Source organism: Littorina saxatilis, linkage group LG7, assembly GCF_037325665.1.
Source record: "Littorina saxatilis isolate snail1 linkage group LG7, US_GU_Lsax_2.0, whole genome shotgun sequence".
NCBI classification, from domain to species: Eukaryota; Metazoa; Mollusca; class Gastropoda; order Littorinimorpha; family Littorinidae; genus Littorina; species Littorina saxatilis.
Genome location: NC_090251.1, coordinates 34,360,088 through 34,377,932, shown reverse-complemented (window position 1 = coordinate 34,377,932; position 17,845 = coordinate 34,360,088). Strand labels below are relative to the sequence as shown.

Sequence of the window (17,845 nt, the reverse complement as noted above, 5' to 3'; positions counted from 1 at the left end):
AATGCTCACGTTGACGAAGAACATATTTGAATGTTGAAACTACAATGAATAACAGATACTATGGAGAGGGAGGTATCGGCAACAGAAAACAAGTTAATAAAAAGGCATTTGTCAAAGGACGAGGTTGGGTTTTTTTAATATTGAAACGCGAGCGAAAACGTTGTCGTTAAGTACAGTGCGAACTTGCTTTGGGGGTCTCAGCCTGTAGTATGACCCGACCTCATTTACATATATTACAAGCACGTGTGAAGAGAAGAGGATAAAGAGAATTGTGCACCAAGTAAACATTCCATTTGCTTTATTTGAGCCAAGTAACGTCGGAGTCCGACAAAAACTTAGTTTGGCAGCTGGCCGAGTTTGCATGAGTGTGGGTGTGCGTTTTATTATAACAACAAATTATGAATTAAAAACGAAACAAAAGTATTAAACAAATTGGATCGAGACACAAAAAAGACAACAAACCCATTAAACATAAGGTGAATCAGTATTAGTATTACTGATTATCACTGTCAGCATAAATGACAATGAAGTTCTGTTTTATTTAACTGAAATGCAAGAGATGGGGAAATCGCGCGCGCGCGCGCGTGTGTGTGTGTGTGTGTGTGTGTGTGTGTGTGTGTGTGTGTGTGTGTGTGTGTGTGTGTGTGTGTGATTAGTGGGGTGGGCGGGTGGTGGAGGGGGGGGTGGTATTGGATCGGGGGAGGGAAGCGGGGGGGGGGGGGGGGGTTGGCAGGGGGTATCGGTGCACTAAAGGCACCAAGTGTTTGGGTGTATGTGTTTGTATTGCGATTTAGAAAAAACTACTATACAAATTTTTATGAAACTCTGCACACTTCTCCCTACCACCTGACCTACTGGGCTCCCAAATGAATGTTTTCATCAATTTTTGTCAGTCAAGATGTGGTGCGGGGATAATTGTGGAGTAAGCAATAAGGAAACACCTTATGGTTTTCTTAGGTATTGCAACCGTATATAGTGAAGTTAGCTGTGTTCAAATTTGTTTATGATCTGTCGAGCCAATTTTGTGTTACGTTTTTGAGTGATAATTGTATGTGTACGCTGGATAATCTTCGGCATGCACATTGATAAGTACCGTATTATAATAAAGTGATACTCTCCATTCTTTTATCTACACAAAGTAATGTTTTATTTATCTTTTCTAAAGATAAAAATGTCAGTTAGGATGACGTTACGAATTACAGTGTTTTCTTTAAGGTCATAATTATGTGTCCACCCGGTACCCCCCAAAACTGACAAAACTCTTATAAAAAAAATGAATAAGAAAACGTTTTTTGTCTGTCTGCAGTTGGGGACATATAGCTTAGAGAAACATGTGCTCAAAACGTGTAATGGATGTCACGTGCGATTTTTTTTCTTGGGTTGAGAAGAGGGGGTGGGGGGGGGGGGGGGCGTATGCCCCTTGATCAGTCTCGGGGGCTCTGCGACCTCGATTTACACTCTTGAATTCTAAAAACAACCCCCTTACAAACTAACTGATCTACCCCGGTATATATATATATATATATATATATATATGTATGTATGTGTGTGTGTGTGTGTGTGTGTGTGTGTGTGTGTGTGTGTGTGTGTGTGTGTGTGTGTGTGTGTGTGTGTGTGTGTGTGTGTGTGTGTGTGTGTGTGTGTGTGTGTGTGTGTGTGTGGTGTGCGATGAAACTTTGCACACAAATGTTCCAACCCCCAACCCTTCACCCTGATTCAAACTCATGTATCACAAGTCCAGCGCTCTACCAACTGACCTACAGCGCTCCCAAATTATTTCTTTTTATCATTTTTGTCAGTCAAGATATGGGGGTGGGGTTGGTACGGGAATAATTGTGAAGCAGACAATAAGGCAACAACTTATTTTGTTTACAGGTATTGTATCTGTATACAGTGAAGTTTAGTTATGTTCTGTCGAGCGAATGTTTTTGAAATACGTTTTTAATACTAAAGGAGTGATAATTTTATGTGTACGCCCTCGAGAAACCTCGATCATTTTCTGAAAATGCACGTTGATAAGTATCGTTTTATGATAAAGTTATACTCTCCATTCATTTATCTACACAAACTAATGTTTCATTTATCATTTGTAGAGCTAAATATGTCAGTTGGGATCATGTTAAGAATCGCAGTGTTTTTCGCAAAATCGTACTTGACAACCACCAGTAACAAGAAGGGCAAAGCCCATACGACTCACATGCTTTACACATTTTTCCTACCAAAATACATGTGACCTTGACCCAAGGTCAAGGTCATCCAAGGTCATGCAACACAAAGCTGTTAATTCAAGACATAGGAAGTACAATGGTGCTTATTGGCTCTTTCTACCATGAGATATGGTCACTTTTAGTGGTTCACTACCTTATTTTGGTCACATTTCATAAGGGTCAAAGTGACCTTGACCTTGATCATATGTGACCAAATGTGTCTCATGATGAAAGCATAACATGTGCCCCACATAATTTTTAAGTTTGAAACAGTTATCTTCCATAGTTCAGGGTCAAGGTCACTTCAAAATATGTATACAATCCAACTTTGAAGAGCTCCTGTGACCTTGACCTTGAAGCAAGGTAAACCAAACTGGTATCAAAAGATGGGGCTTACTTTGCCCTATATATCATATATAGGTGAGGTATTCAATCTCAAAAACTTCAGAGAAAATGTGAAAAATGTGAAAAATAGCTGTTTTTTAGGCAACATTTATGGCCCCTGCGACCTTGACCTTGAAGCAAGGTCAAGATGCTATGTATGTTTTTGGGGGCCTTGTCATCATACACCATCTTGCCAAATTTGGTACTGATAGACTGAATAGTGTCCAAGAAATATCCAACGTTAAAGTTTTCCGGACGGACGTCCGGACGGACGGACGGACGGACGGACGTCCGGACGGACGGACGGACGACTCGGGTGAGTACATAGACTCACTTTTGCTTCGCATGTGAGTCAAAAAAGGTTAATAGGGCTGCCACCTTTTTTCTTTGCACAGATGTGTCCATATTGCTTAGAGGAACCTGTGCACAAAATGTGTAATGTTTCTGTCGAGCGATTTGAACACACAAGTAACCCCTTAAGAGGCCAAATTAATAGGCTATAGGACATAAATATTCCTCTTCATTCGATTCAAATCATAACTACATTAGACATTGCAGTATTAACATCACTGTCATGCCGAAGAAAACTTCATGGAGTCTTGAGGAGTACTGACGGCTTCCTCCTGCGAACCCCATTTTTATATATATACCAATTCCCATAAACGCTGCCAATAAGCCATTATACGGTAGCTGTAAGTTACAAACACGTCCAGTAAGTTCTGTGGTCGTCCGGAACACGTCCAAAACGTCTACATACGGCAATATGCGTTGGAGACTAGTTCGACATAGGTTCAAACAAAGCACGTTACTCATAAGTTAGAAATAAGTTTTGGGTACGCTAGACATTATCTCGACGTATGTCGACTTATGAGTAACTTGCAAGAAGTGTAAATGATCGTATAACTTACCTACAACTTATGGCCTGCGTATGCGGGACGCATAAGCTATATGCTGGCATATGTTGAAAAAATGTGTGCAGGCACAACAATTTTCGACAACCTCGCCATACTACGACGTATACCAGCGTGCTTCAGTGTACTCTTAACTTATATATATATATAACTCACCCATAACTAATTCGACGTACGCTAGCGTATTCGCCACATTATTCATACGTCAGCATACGCTGGCTAAATCGTGAAGTTGTGACAGGGCTATCACATTTGACACCATTTTGAAAACCTGTAACACTGTTTTCTCAGAATCGTTTTGGGAACTATTCATCTTCGACTTCAAGATTAATTGTTCAATCTTTTCACTTATTAAAAAATTATCATCAGAAATGATGTCTCTACCCAGTAACAGAGAGACTTTCTATGATTTATCGAGTAATAATTTTAGAAGTCCTGTCAAAGAACAAAAACTTGCTTTTTAAATTTTGTTATTTTGTGTCAGGGAACAAAATCTGTCCATAAATATCAAAAGTTTCTCTGTTACTGGATCTAGGGGCCTCTTTAGAGTGAAATAAAATACACTTCTACCTTTATTATTTTTGAAGATGAATGTGTTCCAATAACTACATGCTTTACCCTAAAAAGGCGCAAAAACGTCAATTCTGACACATAAGTCCTTCAAATATTTCCTTTATATACAGTGTATGACAAACAAGAGGCGAAGCCTTCAAGGCTCACGTAAGAAATCGACAAACAGTAACACAAACTCAATCACTCCGTCACACACACACACACACACACACACACAGTAAGCATAGGTGAAACTGTGCAAGAAAGCGAGACCCTGGATCTGCCAAGTAGTCTCGGCCCGCTCACAATAACAATGACCGAGACTTTCAGTAATTCCTTTGCGTGACGTCTAACCCTCTTACGTCATAATGTGACGTCTTCAAATAGTTTCTATCACACACGTCGAACACTTTTGACCGAGACTGACGTAATCCATAGACTCGGAAATGTTAAAGTTTCTATCACACACACACACACGCACGCACAGACAGACAAAGTTTATCATCGCATAGGCTACACTTACGTGAGCCAAAAACACTTACTGAGGTTTTTATCAAGGACCTTGAAAAAAAAAAACCTTACCAAAGAAACAAATCTTAATTTCCTTGCCATCTCTGCCAGAGTTTGTGTCCTAAAATGCATGTATTTTTGTGCAAGAACGCATGTGCACACAGATTTAAGCGAGGGAGCTGGGAGACACCAGAAGATCTTACCTCACAGAACCACCAGCACCACCACCCTGAAAAATACAACAGCCAGCCAATCAGGACACAACAGCACATTTCTTGGGAAAAGCCTAATTAAAACAAATCGAAAAACAAAGAGACTGCCAACGTTCCAAAATTCAGAATCAAAAAACAGGAAAGGTAGGTTGTTGGAACGTTTGTTATTGACAAAACAATACATTCACAAATATATCGACCCAACGGCCTTAAGTGTACAGACAAACAATAACGAAAACTTATCTGGCTGATTTTTTTCTTCCGCCTGCCACGAAGCCGCAAGCGAATTAATGATTATATGACGAAATGAGTGACGTAGACAGGGAATGATGTCAGTGTCGAAAAAAATAAATAGAACATGACAGAGAGATAGAATGAGAGAGAGAGAGAGCCGGGGCTCACATCCACGTCGGACATCGGACATACACGGATATATTTTCCAAATGTCCTATACATTTTTCATGCAAGAGGACATATATATGTCCTTTTGGTTTTGTCACAAAGTGGCCATTGTCCGATTATGCTTTTATTTGATCCGGACATTGTCAGTAACATTTCTTAAATACTGCTTGACTAAAATTTTTACAAACATTGACTATATTCTATCCAAGAAACACTTAACAAGGGTAAAAGGAGAAACAGAATCCGTTAGTCGCCTCTTACGACATGCTGGGGAGCATCGGGTAAATTCTTTCTCGTCCCAACCAAGGGACTCCCCCTAACCCGCAGGGGGCAGCAAGTTTTACCTATGGGACGGTCTCCTTTGATGTCAGAGAGGAAACTCTTCCTGTCTCAGGTTACAGACACTGACCTTCTTACCCGGGTTCAATCACTGAGTTTTATATTATTAGTTATCGTTAGATTTGACTGTGATATCAACATTTATCAGTCTGAATGTTGAGAAAGCTGAAATCATATCAGATCGAGTCGTAAGCCGAGATCTGATATGATTCAGCCTTCCTGCGCGATGTCAATTGATATACAGTTCCTAGTTGACCAATGACAAAAGCTGTTTTTGTCATGTGATCAGTAAAAATGCGATAAAGTTTTATATATGAGACCGTGTGTGTGTGGATGTGTGTGTGTGTGTGTGTGTGTGTGTGTGTGTGTGTTGTGTTATGCCTGCCCGTCTGTGCGCTGGTGTATGCTGACGTACATCATGTTTATTCATATGCACATCAAATGGGAACAAAAATAGGACAACGGACACAACTTTCAAGACTGAACTGCCCAACAGTTGCCACCCCTGTGAACAAAATGATACCTCCCAAACTCCTAATAAAGACCCCTCCTTTTTACGACCGATTTTTGCTGGACATTTTCAAGGTCGTTAGTGGGAGGTTTTACTGTACAATATAATACAGTACAATACACAATTATCGTCATGCTGTAGCTACCTTGCCAGCTCCGGATCCAAACTCCCCACCAGCGGACATGAAGCGGACTCTGCAGTGCAAAGATAACATGGACAACATGATGCGGTTTGCCTGACACATCATTTTTCAGAGTAATCTCGCCAGCTATACAATATTTTGACATGTGAGTGAAAACAAAATTTGTTCCCCCAAAACAGAAGCTTCATAAAATAGTTCATTCAAGAGAACTCCTTATGTGACCTTCATCAATCAATTTAGTTATTCAACCCAAAGAATAATTCACATATTCAAACTTGCACAACCCCAAACCTGCTTCCCACCACCATCACTAACTAGCAGGGGCGGACGAAGGGGGGGGGGGGGGGCTCAGGGGGCACGTGCCCCCCCCCCCCCCCTGAAAAAAAATTTGGAAAGCTGATTCTATGACCATTTCTAAGTTAAAATGGCACCAGATGGCACCATTTTGCTTCTTTGGGCCCAAAAAAATCCGGGGGGGGGTGCATGCCCCCGGACCCCCCTAGCAAATTCGGGCGATTCGCGCCCATCACATTCACTTTCGATTCAAAGTGCACCCCCCCCCCCCCCCCCCTTACAAAGCAACTGATCCGCCCCTGACTAGCCTGATGTAGACTACTCAACATCCACTAAATTTTGACAAGAGATTTTTTTTCAAAGAATCATAATAATTACTCATTTTCAAGACCAAATTGAGTTTTGGCTAGCCCAGACAAAATAGGTATACTCAGACACTTATGTGACTGACCATGGGACGTCATTTACACGAAAGAGTTGTCTCCCTTGTCCGATCATACGGATAATTCCTTCTTTAACCCATGTAAACGAAATGCATTCGTACAGTTCATCGGAGTTCATTCCGTAACTTCAAACGGATCTAAAATGACTTGTTATGATTACAAGTGCAGGTTCTACAAATTTGGAGACTTAAATGCCTCTGAATTCTGAGCTATGAATTTAACACGCTAAAGTTCAAGATTACCCGCAAATCTTCTCTCCTGTTTAATGTGACAAAGTAGTCTAAGACAAAAACACAAGGAGCTCGTTCTAGATCTAGAATCTACATGTCTGCATAACCGGACCCTGTATAACTGCAACGCAGAGCTCAGCGACGGTTGACCCAGGCAAGTTCAAGGAACGTCGCACAACAAAACAGAAATAACAACGTATTTTCCATTACTACAATGCCTGAAAATCTGTACAGCTATCGCTACGATTCTAGTTTTTTACCCGGCAAGGCGCAGTGTCAGTGGCAACCTCGATGCCATGTTGCGATGATGAAGTTTCGTTGGTTCTCTCTCAAACCGTCTCGAATGGGCAGATGCATGGGAGGCGATGCACGTAGAATCCGAAATTTGTAAATGATAGAGTTCTTTCCCGTGGATTAAAAAAAGAAAAAAACATCGGTTGACTGCACTTTCAAATTGCATGGGAAGTCCAAGTACTGGTTTATCTGCGCTGACGTTTAATACATTAATTTTAATACAATGACAATGTCTAAGATCATTAGAGGCTGGAGTTTACCTTTGAGAGTATAAAGTAAATATGAAATACAATGTAGATAACTGACTCGCCCACAGTCCCACAGAAAGAAAAAAAACAATTATTAAGAAATTATTAATGATATTATGTATGTATGTATGTATGTATGTATGTATGTATGCATGTAACCCGATTATGTAATGAACAATGTGTGCGGTGAATGTCAGAGACAGAGAGAGAGAGAGAGCGCGCATGCGTGGCCGCAGTGTAGTCGGTCTTACCCCTCCTGGTCTTACAGAAGGAAGCGTTTGCTGCCGCTTACATCACGTTTAGATTTTAAGGAAGACATTTTCATATCTTTTTATGCCTATAGGCCTTTTACGGGTTGATTAATAATGAAATCAATTGTAATGTATTTATAACTAATAATGGACACGTCATAGTGATCGAGTGCATGAATGTGGATATCATGATTCATAGTGTATATGTGAGGCCGGTGCGGGTATATAATGGATGTCCGGTGTGGTTTAGGATATGTTGTGCAGATGAATTCTATGTGTTTATTTATGTTTTGAGAGCGATGTAATATATTTGCATCTATACGAGCCAAAAGAAATATTTCTTTTTGTCTCAATGACATTCAGATAATAAAGTTAATTGAATTGAATTGCCACTCGATCAGTAATGGAGGCATGTAAATGCATGCATTATGTGTGCTTGTGTTTTTGTATTACGTTATGTGTGTGTTAGGTGTGTGTGCTTTTTGGTATTTAACTCGCATCCGATGCAGTGACAAATAAGGACTGATATAATTTCTTCATAAGTGTTATGATCAATGTATCCTGAATAAACTTGACTACTGCAACTCATTGCTTGCCGCTAACCTCCCCACTGAAGAACTTTATATTGCTTACAGAGCCGGTGTTCAATCAGAATAGTGCCACAATGCTCCTTCTACAGAAGTCAAAGAAAGACCATGTCACTTCTCTATAATTACCACCCTTCATTTGCTTCTAGTGAAGTGCAGAATCGAGTACAAGCTGGCTGTGTTAGGGTGTCGCTGTTTGAGAAATCACTGAACCCCCTATCTGTCCAATTCCCTCAGTATCTACGAGCCATCCCGTTTCCTCAGATCCTCCTCTGTCTGAAAAACTACTCCGCAAAACCTTTGGTGAAAGAACCCTTAGGCATTTACATGGGATAAGGGCCTCCCTCCACTTAGACAACAACATAAACATCCTGCATGTCTTTTTCTGGAGCAGAATTGGACTTTGTGATGAACTAATTTCGCAGAATAATGTTGTTGTTGGTTAGGAAATCAGTTCATCAACATATCATAACCCTGCACAGAATGCAGCCACGTACGCTTTTGAATGTTGGTATTTGTCCATGTGGAAGGATATTCTTATTCAATGTAAAAGCCTGGTTAAGATCTGATGTGGGAACATGATCGTGTTCGCGGGACGGATGAAATGTTTCAGCGTGAGGGGGAGGAAGGAGGGAGTTACCTTCATGCAAACCGTTGTGGAGGGACTCTGGCCATGCTTCCAGGCTTTCACAGATGTCCATCAGCAGGCGTTCTTTTAGAACGTCCTCAAAGCCTTCCTCCAGGAATCACGCTAGCACCTGGTTCACTACCTCATGCTGGTAACAAACACACACACACACAGACATGTCATGCACGTGATCACCAAGCATACGTTTTTCTGGACGGAGAAGTAGATGAGCGATGTGACAAACGAAGAAAAGACCTCATGGGAAGATGGAGTGTGAGAAACAGATTGAGTTTTACTATCATAACTGGCGATGGGCCGAGAGTGAGCAGAAAGGAAGGGGTGGTGGGATAGAGACACTTAGGTAGGAGCAAAGAAGAACTGTGTGTGAGTGTATGTGTGTGTGTGTGTGTGTGTGTGTGTCTGTGTGTCTGTGTGTCTGTGTGTCTGTGTGTGTCTGTGTGTGTCTGTGTCTGTGTGTGTGTGTAGAGCGATTCAGAGTAAACTACTAGACCGATCTTTATGAAATTTTACATGAGAGTTTCTGGGTATGATATCCCCAGACGTTTTTTTCATTTTTTCGATAAATGTCTTTGATGACGTCATATCCGGCTTTTTGTAAAAGTTGAGGCGGCATTGTCACACTCTCATTTTTTAATCAAATTGATTGAAATTTTTGTAAAGCAATCTTCGACAAAGGCCGGACTTCGGTATTGCATTTCAGCTTTAAATAAGTGGCTTAAAAATTAATTAATGACTTTGGTCATTAAAAATCTGAAAATTGTAATTAAAATTATTTTTTATAAAACGATCCAAAGCTACGTTTATCTTATTCTTCATCATTTTCTGATTCCTAAAACATATATATATATATATGTTATATTCGGATTAAAAACAAGCTCTGAAAATTAAAAATATAAAAATTATGATTAAAATTAAATGTCCAAAATCGATTTAAAAACAATTTCATTTTATTCCTTGTCCGTTCCTGATTCCAAAAACATATAGATATGATATTTTTGGATTAAAAACACTCTTACAAAACATGTACAGGCTCGTCACTTTCACTGCCTTTTGCACTTGCGGCGGACTACGGTCATTGTGAAAAAATGCAGTGCGTTCAGTTTCATTCTGTGAGTTCCACAGCTTGACTAAATGTAGTAATTTCGCCTTACGCGACTTGTTTTTAAATTTAAAAAAAAACACAAAACAAGACATAAGAGAGACAACAGCACGCAGCTGCATAGCTCCGGTGTCCAGAAATGTCAAAAAATGCAAAATACACTGCGTTTTTTTTTACGGATACAGCGAGAGAGAAAAATAAATTCAGTCAAGACTGACAAAACCAAGAGTCGTTTATTGAGATTTCTTGTTCGCATTTACTGACTGCATACGATTATTCTCTTTGCAAACCACCTTTTCATTTAAATATGCGTGTGAGGAAGTTGACTGATAACGAACAAATCCTTGAACATAAGATTCGTACAAAACGCAATTGACTTTTGATTTTTAAAAATAATTACAAAATTACAAAATTAAAAACAAGAACGGAGCAAATTAAAAGTGAAAATAAAGTAGCAATCACGCTAAAAGAGCCGGAGCCGTTCAGCTCAAAGTAAATAATAACAATCTCACTCAGACGCAGCCAAACGAGCAGTGTCATTTATTATTGTTAGATTCATCGTCTCATTCATCTCATTTTATTTGCTGTAATGTTTTAGAGTGTCTCCAGCGTATATCCGTATTGCTTCTTCCGTGTGATAGTGTATTTGTTCACTCCACGTTATATAAGTGTTTGCTCGCGTTTATACCCCACTTCAGTTGTTGTTTTTGTCCGTTTATTACTGTATCATGATTCAATTCAACCAAATATTCTGTAAACCGATCCTTATCTCAACTTTGCCTCAATCCGCTCACCATACCCATCAAAGAGCTGACCTGGTCAGTTACGTCGCGTGGACACAACAGCTTGCTCCACTCCACACACCGTCTGTCCAGTTCTGTGACCGCTGTCTTGAAATTACTCGTCCCATTGTCTTCCCAATTTGGTCACTGATGTCCCGGTCAAGGAAGATTATAAGGTGAAAAGTTGACCACAAGGCGGCGCCGTCTGATGTCGCAAGGACACCGTAATGAGACAGGGCTGCTGATTGGTCGATTTGATAATTGTCTGAACGTGCATCCCGGGAAGAGGTACTCGTCGAAGTGGTTAAAAAGAAGTTGGTAAATCAGTGATCGTTGCCTTTTAAAAGATACATGCCTTCCCGTGTAAACGATCATGTACACCACCACAGATCCGTCCAGGCCTTTACATGGGAGAAAAATAGCCTTCTACTTGAACGCATACCAAATATCAGCATCATTTGTGCATTCTGCAAAGAGAGACATTTTTTCTGAATTTATGTTGCAACTTTACACTGACTTAAACTTTGTTTTGTTAAAGTTTTGACTTCGGGTTTTCGCATGGTTGAAAGTTATATATGACAAGATCATGCTAACAAGATCCAAGGAATGTATGGACTAAATATTGAATTCCTCACTTACCAAAGATATTGATAGGTATGTCACGCTCATCAATGCTCAAGCTTTTGGCGATTTCGTTAAACTAACATTCTATTCTTTTTATCCACAAGAACGAGTTTTTTGTTTTAGGTTTTTTTTCTTTCTTTTTTCTATATATTAACCTCGTTTTCGAAATTCTATGAAGACTTCATTAAAACTATGCATAACTGAACTTTAAAACACTAGTTTTTATGTATCCCTAGTGTGGGATGTCAGTACTTCATACCCCAAAGCAAATTGTGTACCACTTGGGGAAATTTGAGGACTTTTTTTCGGCAGGAAAGGGAACTTCAAGTGTTGTGCAAACAAGAACTATGACCGAACGACAAGGCATGCCCTACCAATGGCCTGAGGACGGGTCACAGGTCACAGAGGGCAAGGGGCAATCCACGCAGCTCTTTGTAGGGGAGACAAACTGTCCATCTGTATGATTGCACCATCTTTTGACAAGCATCGATCCCCTTTGGCCCAACTTCTCTTTAATTCGCACTACTTTGCTCGTTTGGTCCTAACAGCGTGCCTAAAACCGCATCGGTGCTCATCCAGAAGAAGGAGACTATTTCGAAAGGCTCAGACACTCTAACTGCACACGGCCCTGTAATTGTCCGATTGTTTTCCCAAGCCGCCAAACGCTTCTCGTTTGTTAGCACACAGATGTCTCATTTCTGAAGCTTCACGTGTCTCATACGCCTTTTTGCAGTTTCTGTGTTGCGATTGTGCGATTGTCGTCTTTTACGTTTTCGGCACTCCAGATTTCTTGTTTCTCCTTTTCAGTTCTTTCTTCTTTTCCTTAAAGACTCAGGGGCGGATTGGGGGGGGGAGGGGTTACAGGGGTTCCGGAACCCCCCCCCTCCCCCCGGCTGTCAAAAAAAATTAATACTAACTTTAAAAGAAATAATGAGTGGCTGCTGACACCAGTTGATCATGTTTAAAATCAAGGATAAGTCATAAATTGTTCATAAAATAGCTAAAACTCTTCAGCTTCTGGGGGGCAAAGCCAACGGGGCCTTGCCCATGTACCCCACAAGGGGTGACCCCAGGTTGTAACACCCCCCCCCCCCCCCCCCTCTGGCTTAACTGCTCCGCCCCTGAGACTCGTTTGTTGAGAAAGTTGACACGGAAAACTCTGTCTCAATTGTTGGCAAATACAAAATCCCCGTGTTCGTCTTTTCGTGGTGTGCGGTTGTTCTTCTTCTTTTTCTTTTTCTTCTTCGTTCATGGGCTTAGACTCCCACGTACACTCGTGTTTTTGCACGAGTGGAATTTTACGTGTATGATCGTTTTTACCCCGCCATTTAGGCAGCCATACGCCGTATTCGGAGGAAGCATGCTGGATATTTTCGTGTTTCTATAACCCACCGAACTCTGACATGGATTACAGGATCTTTTCCGTGCGCACTTGGTATTGTGCTTGCGTGTACACACGAAGGGGGTTAAGTCACTAGCAGGTCTGCACATAAGTTGACCTGGGAGATCGGAAAAATCTCCACACTTAACCCACCAGGCGGCCGCGGCCGGGATTCGAACAATCGACCTTCCGATTAAGAGGCCGACGTCTTACCACCCCGCCACAGCGCCCGTCGTGTGCGGTTGTTCAAAGTTTACCGTTAGACCATTTAATGGGTTGTTCCAAGTTTGCCAAACAAAGCCTAAGGTTACTCAAAGTTTGCCAGACTGCCAGTGGTTCCTCTGGGTCATTTGTATTCTCTCACCTTGTCCGATGGCTGTAAGTGGCATTGTAAGAGCTCCACGCGACCTTTTCAAATAAAAGCCACCGTCGGGCTTTAAAAGCCAGCCCTCTTCCTTTCTTGTTTTGGGGGTCTAAGAATTTGTTCAAGAGGGTTTCGTGCTTGCGTGCTCATTTGCTATTACTTTCTTAAAGAAAGTCCTTGCCCTCTCGAGAGAAGGACAAATAGAAGGGAAGAGAAAAAACTGATCGGAGTGCTAATAACCAAAATGCTCAGGTATCATGTTTTCTGTGTTCCGAACTTTGGGGCTGAAGTGCAGTCCTTGTGTGGAGCTTTCTGAGACTGTTAATTAAATTTCTCTATTTTGATTCTATCGTATAAATAGTTACGCTGTTGGAAGAGAGTTAGGGGCGGTAAGGGGTTGGGAGGGTGCTCTAAAAACGAGATAAAGATTGGTTGTAAGCGAATAAGAGCGAGAGAGAAAGAGAGACTGACAGACAGGGACAGAGAGTTAAACAGACAGGGAGTGTTAAAGAGAGGCGGTGGGGGTGACGGGGGGGTGTCAGAGAAAGAGAGACTGACAGACAGGGACAGAGAGTTAAACAGACAGGGAGTGTTAAAGAGAGGCGGTGGGGGTGACGGGGGGGTGGGGGGGGGGGGCGGGGGGAGAAAGTGAGTGTATGTAGTGCAAGAAAACGTGAGAGAATGTTTTATAATATGAATTAGTTTAATCAAACTATCTCTCTCTCACTCTCTCTCTCTCACTCTCTGTCTCATTGTCTCTCTCTCTCTCTCTCTCTCTCTCTCTCTCTCTCTCTCTCTCTCTCTCTCTCTCACTCTCTGTCTCATTGTCTCATTCTATCTCTTTCTCTCTTTCTCTCTCTCTCTCTCTCTCTCTCTCTCTCTCTCTCTCTCTCTCTCTCTCTCTCTCACACTCTGTCTCATTGTCTCATTCTCTCTCTTTCTCTCTCTCTCTCTCTCTCTCTCTCTCTCTCTCTCTCTCTCTCTCTCTCTCTCTCTCTCTCTCTCTCTCTCTCTCTCTCTCTCTCTCTCTCTCTCTCTGAGTGTGTGTGTGTGTGTGCGCCGCGCACGCGTTTTTGTGTGTGCGTGAACGTGCGCGCGTGCATGCGAATGTCTGTCTGTCTGTTTGTCTGTCTGTCTGCGTGTATCTGGACACGGTGTGTCTTTGTCTGTGTACAAGTGCGGCGTATTCATTTCACGGAGTATTTATTTTTGCTTATGTCGAGGTAGCCGAGACGTCTGATGATGCTAATAAAGTCACAATAACGGGCGTAACCGGATACGGTCTCGTTCACGCACGCAGCCACAGAAAATATATTCTCCGACATTTGTGATCAGTTACCGTTAAATCTTTTTCTTCTTCTTTCGTATCCGTTTGTTTCTTGTTTGTTCGTATTCGTTTGTTTGTGCAAAAGAGAATGTCACAATCCCGAAGGAGAGGTGAGGTGCGTGGCGAACGGCGTGAGACACAGACAACAAAAGAAAACAAACGAAGAATGACAAAATAATAAACAAGACAGAATAAACAGTATCAAGACTTTATTCACAAATTATAAATAGAAGATAAACCTATCTAAACCTATCCTAAGAAATAAAAGCCTACCTAAAGAAATAACTAACGAAATCAAAGAAGATAAGGTAAGAAAATAGAAGTGTTTAACACTGACACTTGTGACAGAGAATCTGTGACTTGGGTCAACCGGAAAGTCGTATGGGCTCACTACAGGGGACTTTCCGAATCATATCAAGAAAATGTTGATTTAAACATGTTTATTCTTCTTCTATTTTTTTCTATTTTCTTGTTGCTCATATATATTCGTTTTTCAGAAGCAACGTGTAGAACAATAGAAAAAAAATTAAAAGAAACAACAACAGCAATGCTAATAAAGAGAGTGTTCATGTTGACTGTCAAATATTAACTGAATGAAAAAAGTACATTGATCTAGACGTTCTGTAAATTAATGCAGTGGTACATGGTAAGAAAGGGACTTTGTGATGAAATATTATCAACTCTCGCTCTTGTTTCGTCTCGATCGATCGTTTCTGTCTTGTTATTTTACTGCTTAAAATATCATGATTAATGCTATCATTTATTATGACATAGCGTTGGTGTCGTTTCCTTGACGTTGAAAGGAACGTCGATTTTCTAGGACAGTTTTGAAAATTCAGTTTCGTTACCTCTACCGTGAAATTAACTCGATTGCTTAAATAATACCAAAATTAGCTGCAATTTCAAAAATGAATTCCTACTTTTGGATTTCACTGCAATGCTTCCTACCAGTGCGCAATGCTTAGTGCTAATATTTGTCTCTATCTGGATACAACTGCAAGAAACACAGCGCATTTCCACTTTGTTGAAGAATTTGTTGTAGTTTTGAGACCGCATACGAAGAACGAATTGAACAACGAGCGCTAAAATCGGAGAGTACGGTGGCCGAAAGAAAAGACGAAAGCAGTCATCACAACATCAGCAAAGATTTGGAATCTTTTTGTTCAAGCTCAGAGGAATACAAGAAAATTGGTTGATTAAAATCAACATGGCCGAAGCAATGTTTTCATAAAAGAAGCGGTTTTGTACGGGCACATGTTGAATTTGGGTTACATGTGTTGCAGAGTATTTGAAAATTCGTAGGCATAAAAACATGCAAAGAAGAGTGATAGGTCCCTGTTGTAAATATAGTCAAGTGGATAAATTGATTACTTATGTATCACACTAGCTTTGCTGTTACAGCAGTCCCTCTCATGAACGGACACGCTTGGGGCAGTGCAAACCTGTCCGTACATTGCAGGTGGCCGGTCACGGGAGAGCCCCACCCCTCCCCATCACACACACTCAGGCACACTGACGGACTGAGTCTTTGCTACTGGCGAACGAGCTCTACTTTTGTCCTAAAACAATAAGGTCAAACTACTACAACTTATAACTGAAAGGAAAAAATCTGTCCAGTAAAAATGACGTTAAATCAACAGTGTCAGAAATAGAGAGATAAAAGAAATCCTCAAATTCCTGAGGATACAGGCACCCCATGAAAGCAGCCACGAACATACTCACAGAGGCACACATGCTTGTGCAGATACTTTGCAAAAATATGAATTGAAAACCAGCATATGTGGTATTTTCTCTTTTTGTGTGTGTGGCTTTATTGAATACTTCAGGCAGTGGCTTTTCCCTGTCCAGTTTTCTCTTTCGTCTCTCTTACCCCTCGCTTACCCACCCCCACTCCCTTACCCTCCACTCCCTTTACCCAGCCCCGACAGCACAAATTTCTAATCTGCAAGCCAGAGTACACATTTTCTAAAAGGAAGACTACTCCTCTTCAATTATATCCAGAGATCTTCCATCTTTCTCCACCATAAGCCAAGTGGTCGAGTCTTATACCCCCTTTCCACACAACCGTTCTAGCTCCCGTTCCCGTACCGACCAAGGAACGGTGCGGGCAGGGGAGGGATCGGGAGAGAACCGCAATGAACGTAACTGCTGTGAACGGTAGGGTCGGTAGGGACGGCTGAGTTTGGGCTGCATGTTCAAATTTTTAGCCGTTCCCCGCCCGATCAGAATGAACGGTAATGGAACCTCAACCCATCGGTAACGGAACGCTTGGATCGTTAAAAGAACTTAAAACAACGGTAACGCAAAGGTAGCGCTCTCACACACTGAGTTGTCATACCATTCATCCGTTCTATGTCCCGTTCCCTTACCGACCAAGGACGGCTGCCACTATGGTCAGACTAATAGACGCTGCTGAAAGATGCCAAAAACGGCCGTTTGCGCAGCGTTCCATTGTTGTGGCAGCAGTCCTTGGATGGTACGGAAACGAGACCTAGAACGGCTGTGTGGATCCGAATGGGGGTACAACTTTTGACACCGACAAACTGAAGAATGAACAGATCTATGAGGTAACCGCCTCAATTGTCCAGGCTCAGGAAACAAAGAGTATGTATGGTCTGGGGCGATTGTAGCTTCCCTTCTTCGTGTCCGATAGACAAGGACAATAAATAGTAGAGCATAGTGCAATTTCATGTTGGCATCTTCTCCACTGAAAGCTATAACCCAAAGACTGAAGACCAAAGTGCTTACCCAACTTCTAACCCGAATCACCCCCCTCCTGCTGGGTACACGTGCACTCAAGTTAACCTCTGCTTTGACCTGTGTGCCAGGAGTCGGATGAGAGAGAGAGAGAGAGAGACTGAGAGAGAGCGCGAGAGCTTTTCTTCTTCTTCTTTGTTCATGAGCTTAGACTCCCACGTTCACTCATGTTTTTAGCACGAGTGGATTTTTACGTGTATGACCGTTTTTACCCCGCCATTCAGGCAGCATACGCCGATTTCGGGGGAGAGCGCGAGAGCGCGAGCGAGAGAGAGACACACACACACACACATACACATAGACAGAGACAGACATAGAAAGAGAGAAGCGGAGAGACTCAGAGGG

General features: G+C 41.7%; 1 protein-coding gene across 2 annotated transcripts in view; it reads right to left on the bottom strand.

Moving 5' to 3' along the window:
- Window positions 1-7,529, bottom strand: part of LOC138971255 (aromatic-L-amino-acid decarboxylase-like) — a 52,695-nt gene extending 45,166 nt beyond the window's left edge. The window contains exons 1-3 of one of the 2 annotated variants that reach the window (XM_070343956.1): window positions 7,398-7,529; window positions 6,174-6,222; window positions 4,768-4,793 (exon numbers count right to left, since the gene is read on the bottom strand). In XM_070343956.1, the coding sequence (XP_070200057.1) occupies window positions 4,768-4,793; window positions 6,174-6,222; window positions 7,398-7,435 (113 nt within the window). In that variant the 5' untranslated portion in view covers window positions 7,436-7,529. Of the gene's footprint in view, window positions 1-4,767; window positions 4,794-6,173; window positions 6,223-7,397 lie in introns of those variants that run through there. The other variant, XM_070343957.1, reaches the window with a different exon arrangement.
- Window positions 7,530-17,845: the final 10,316 nt, after the last annotated feature.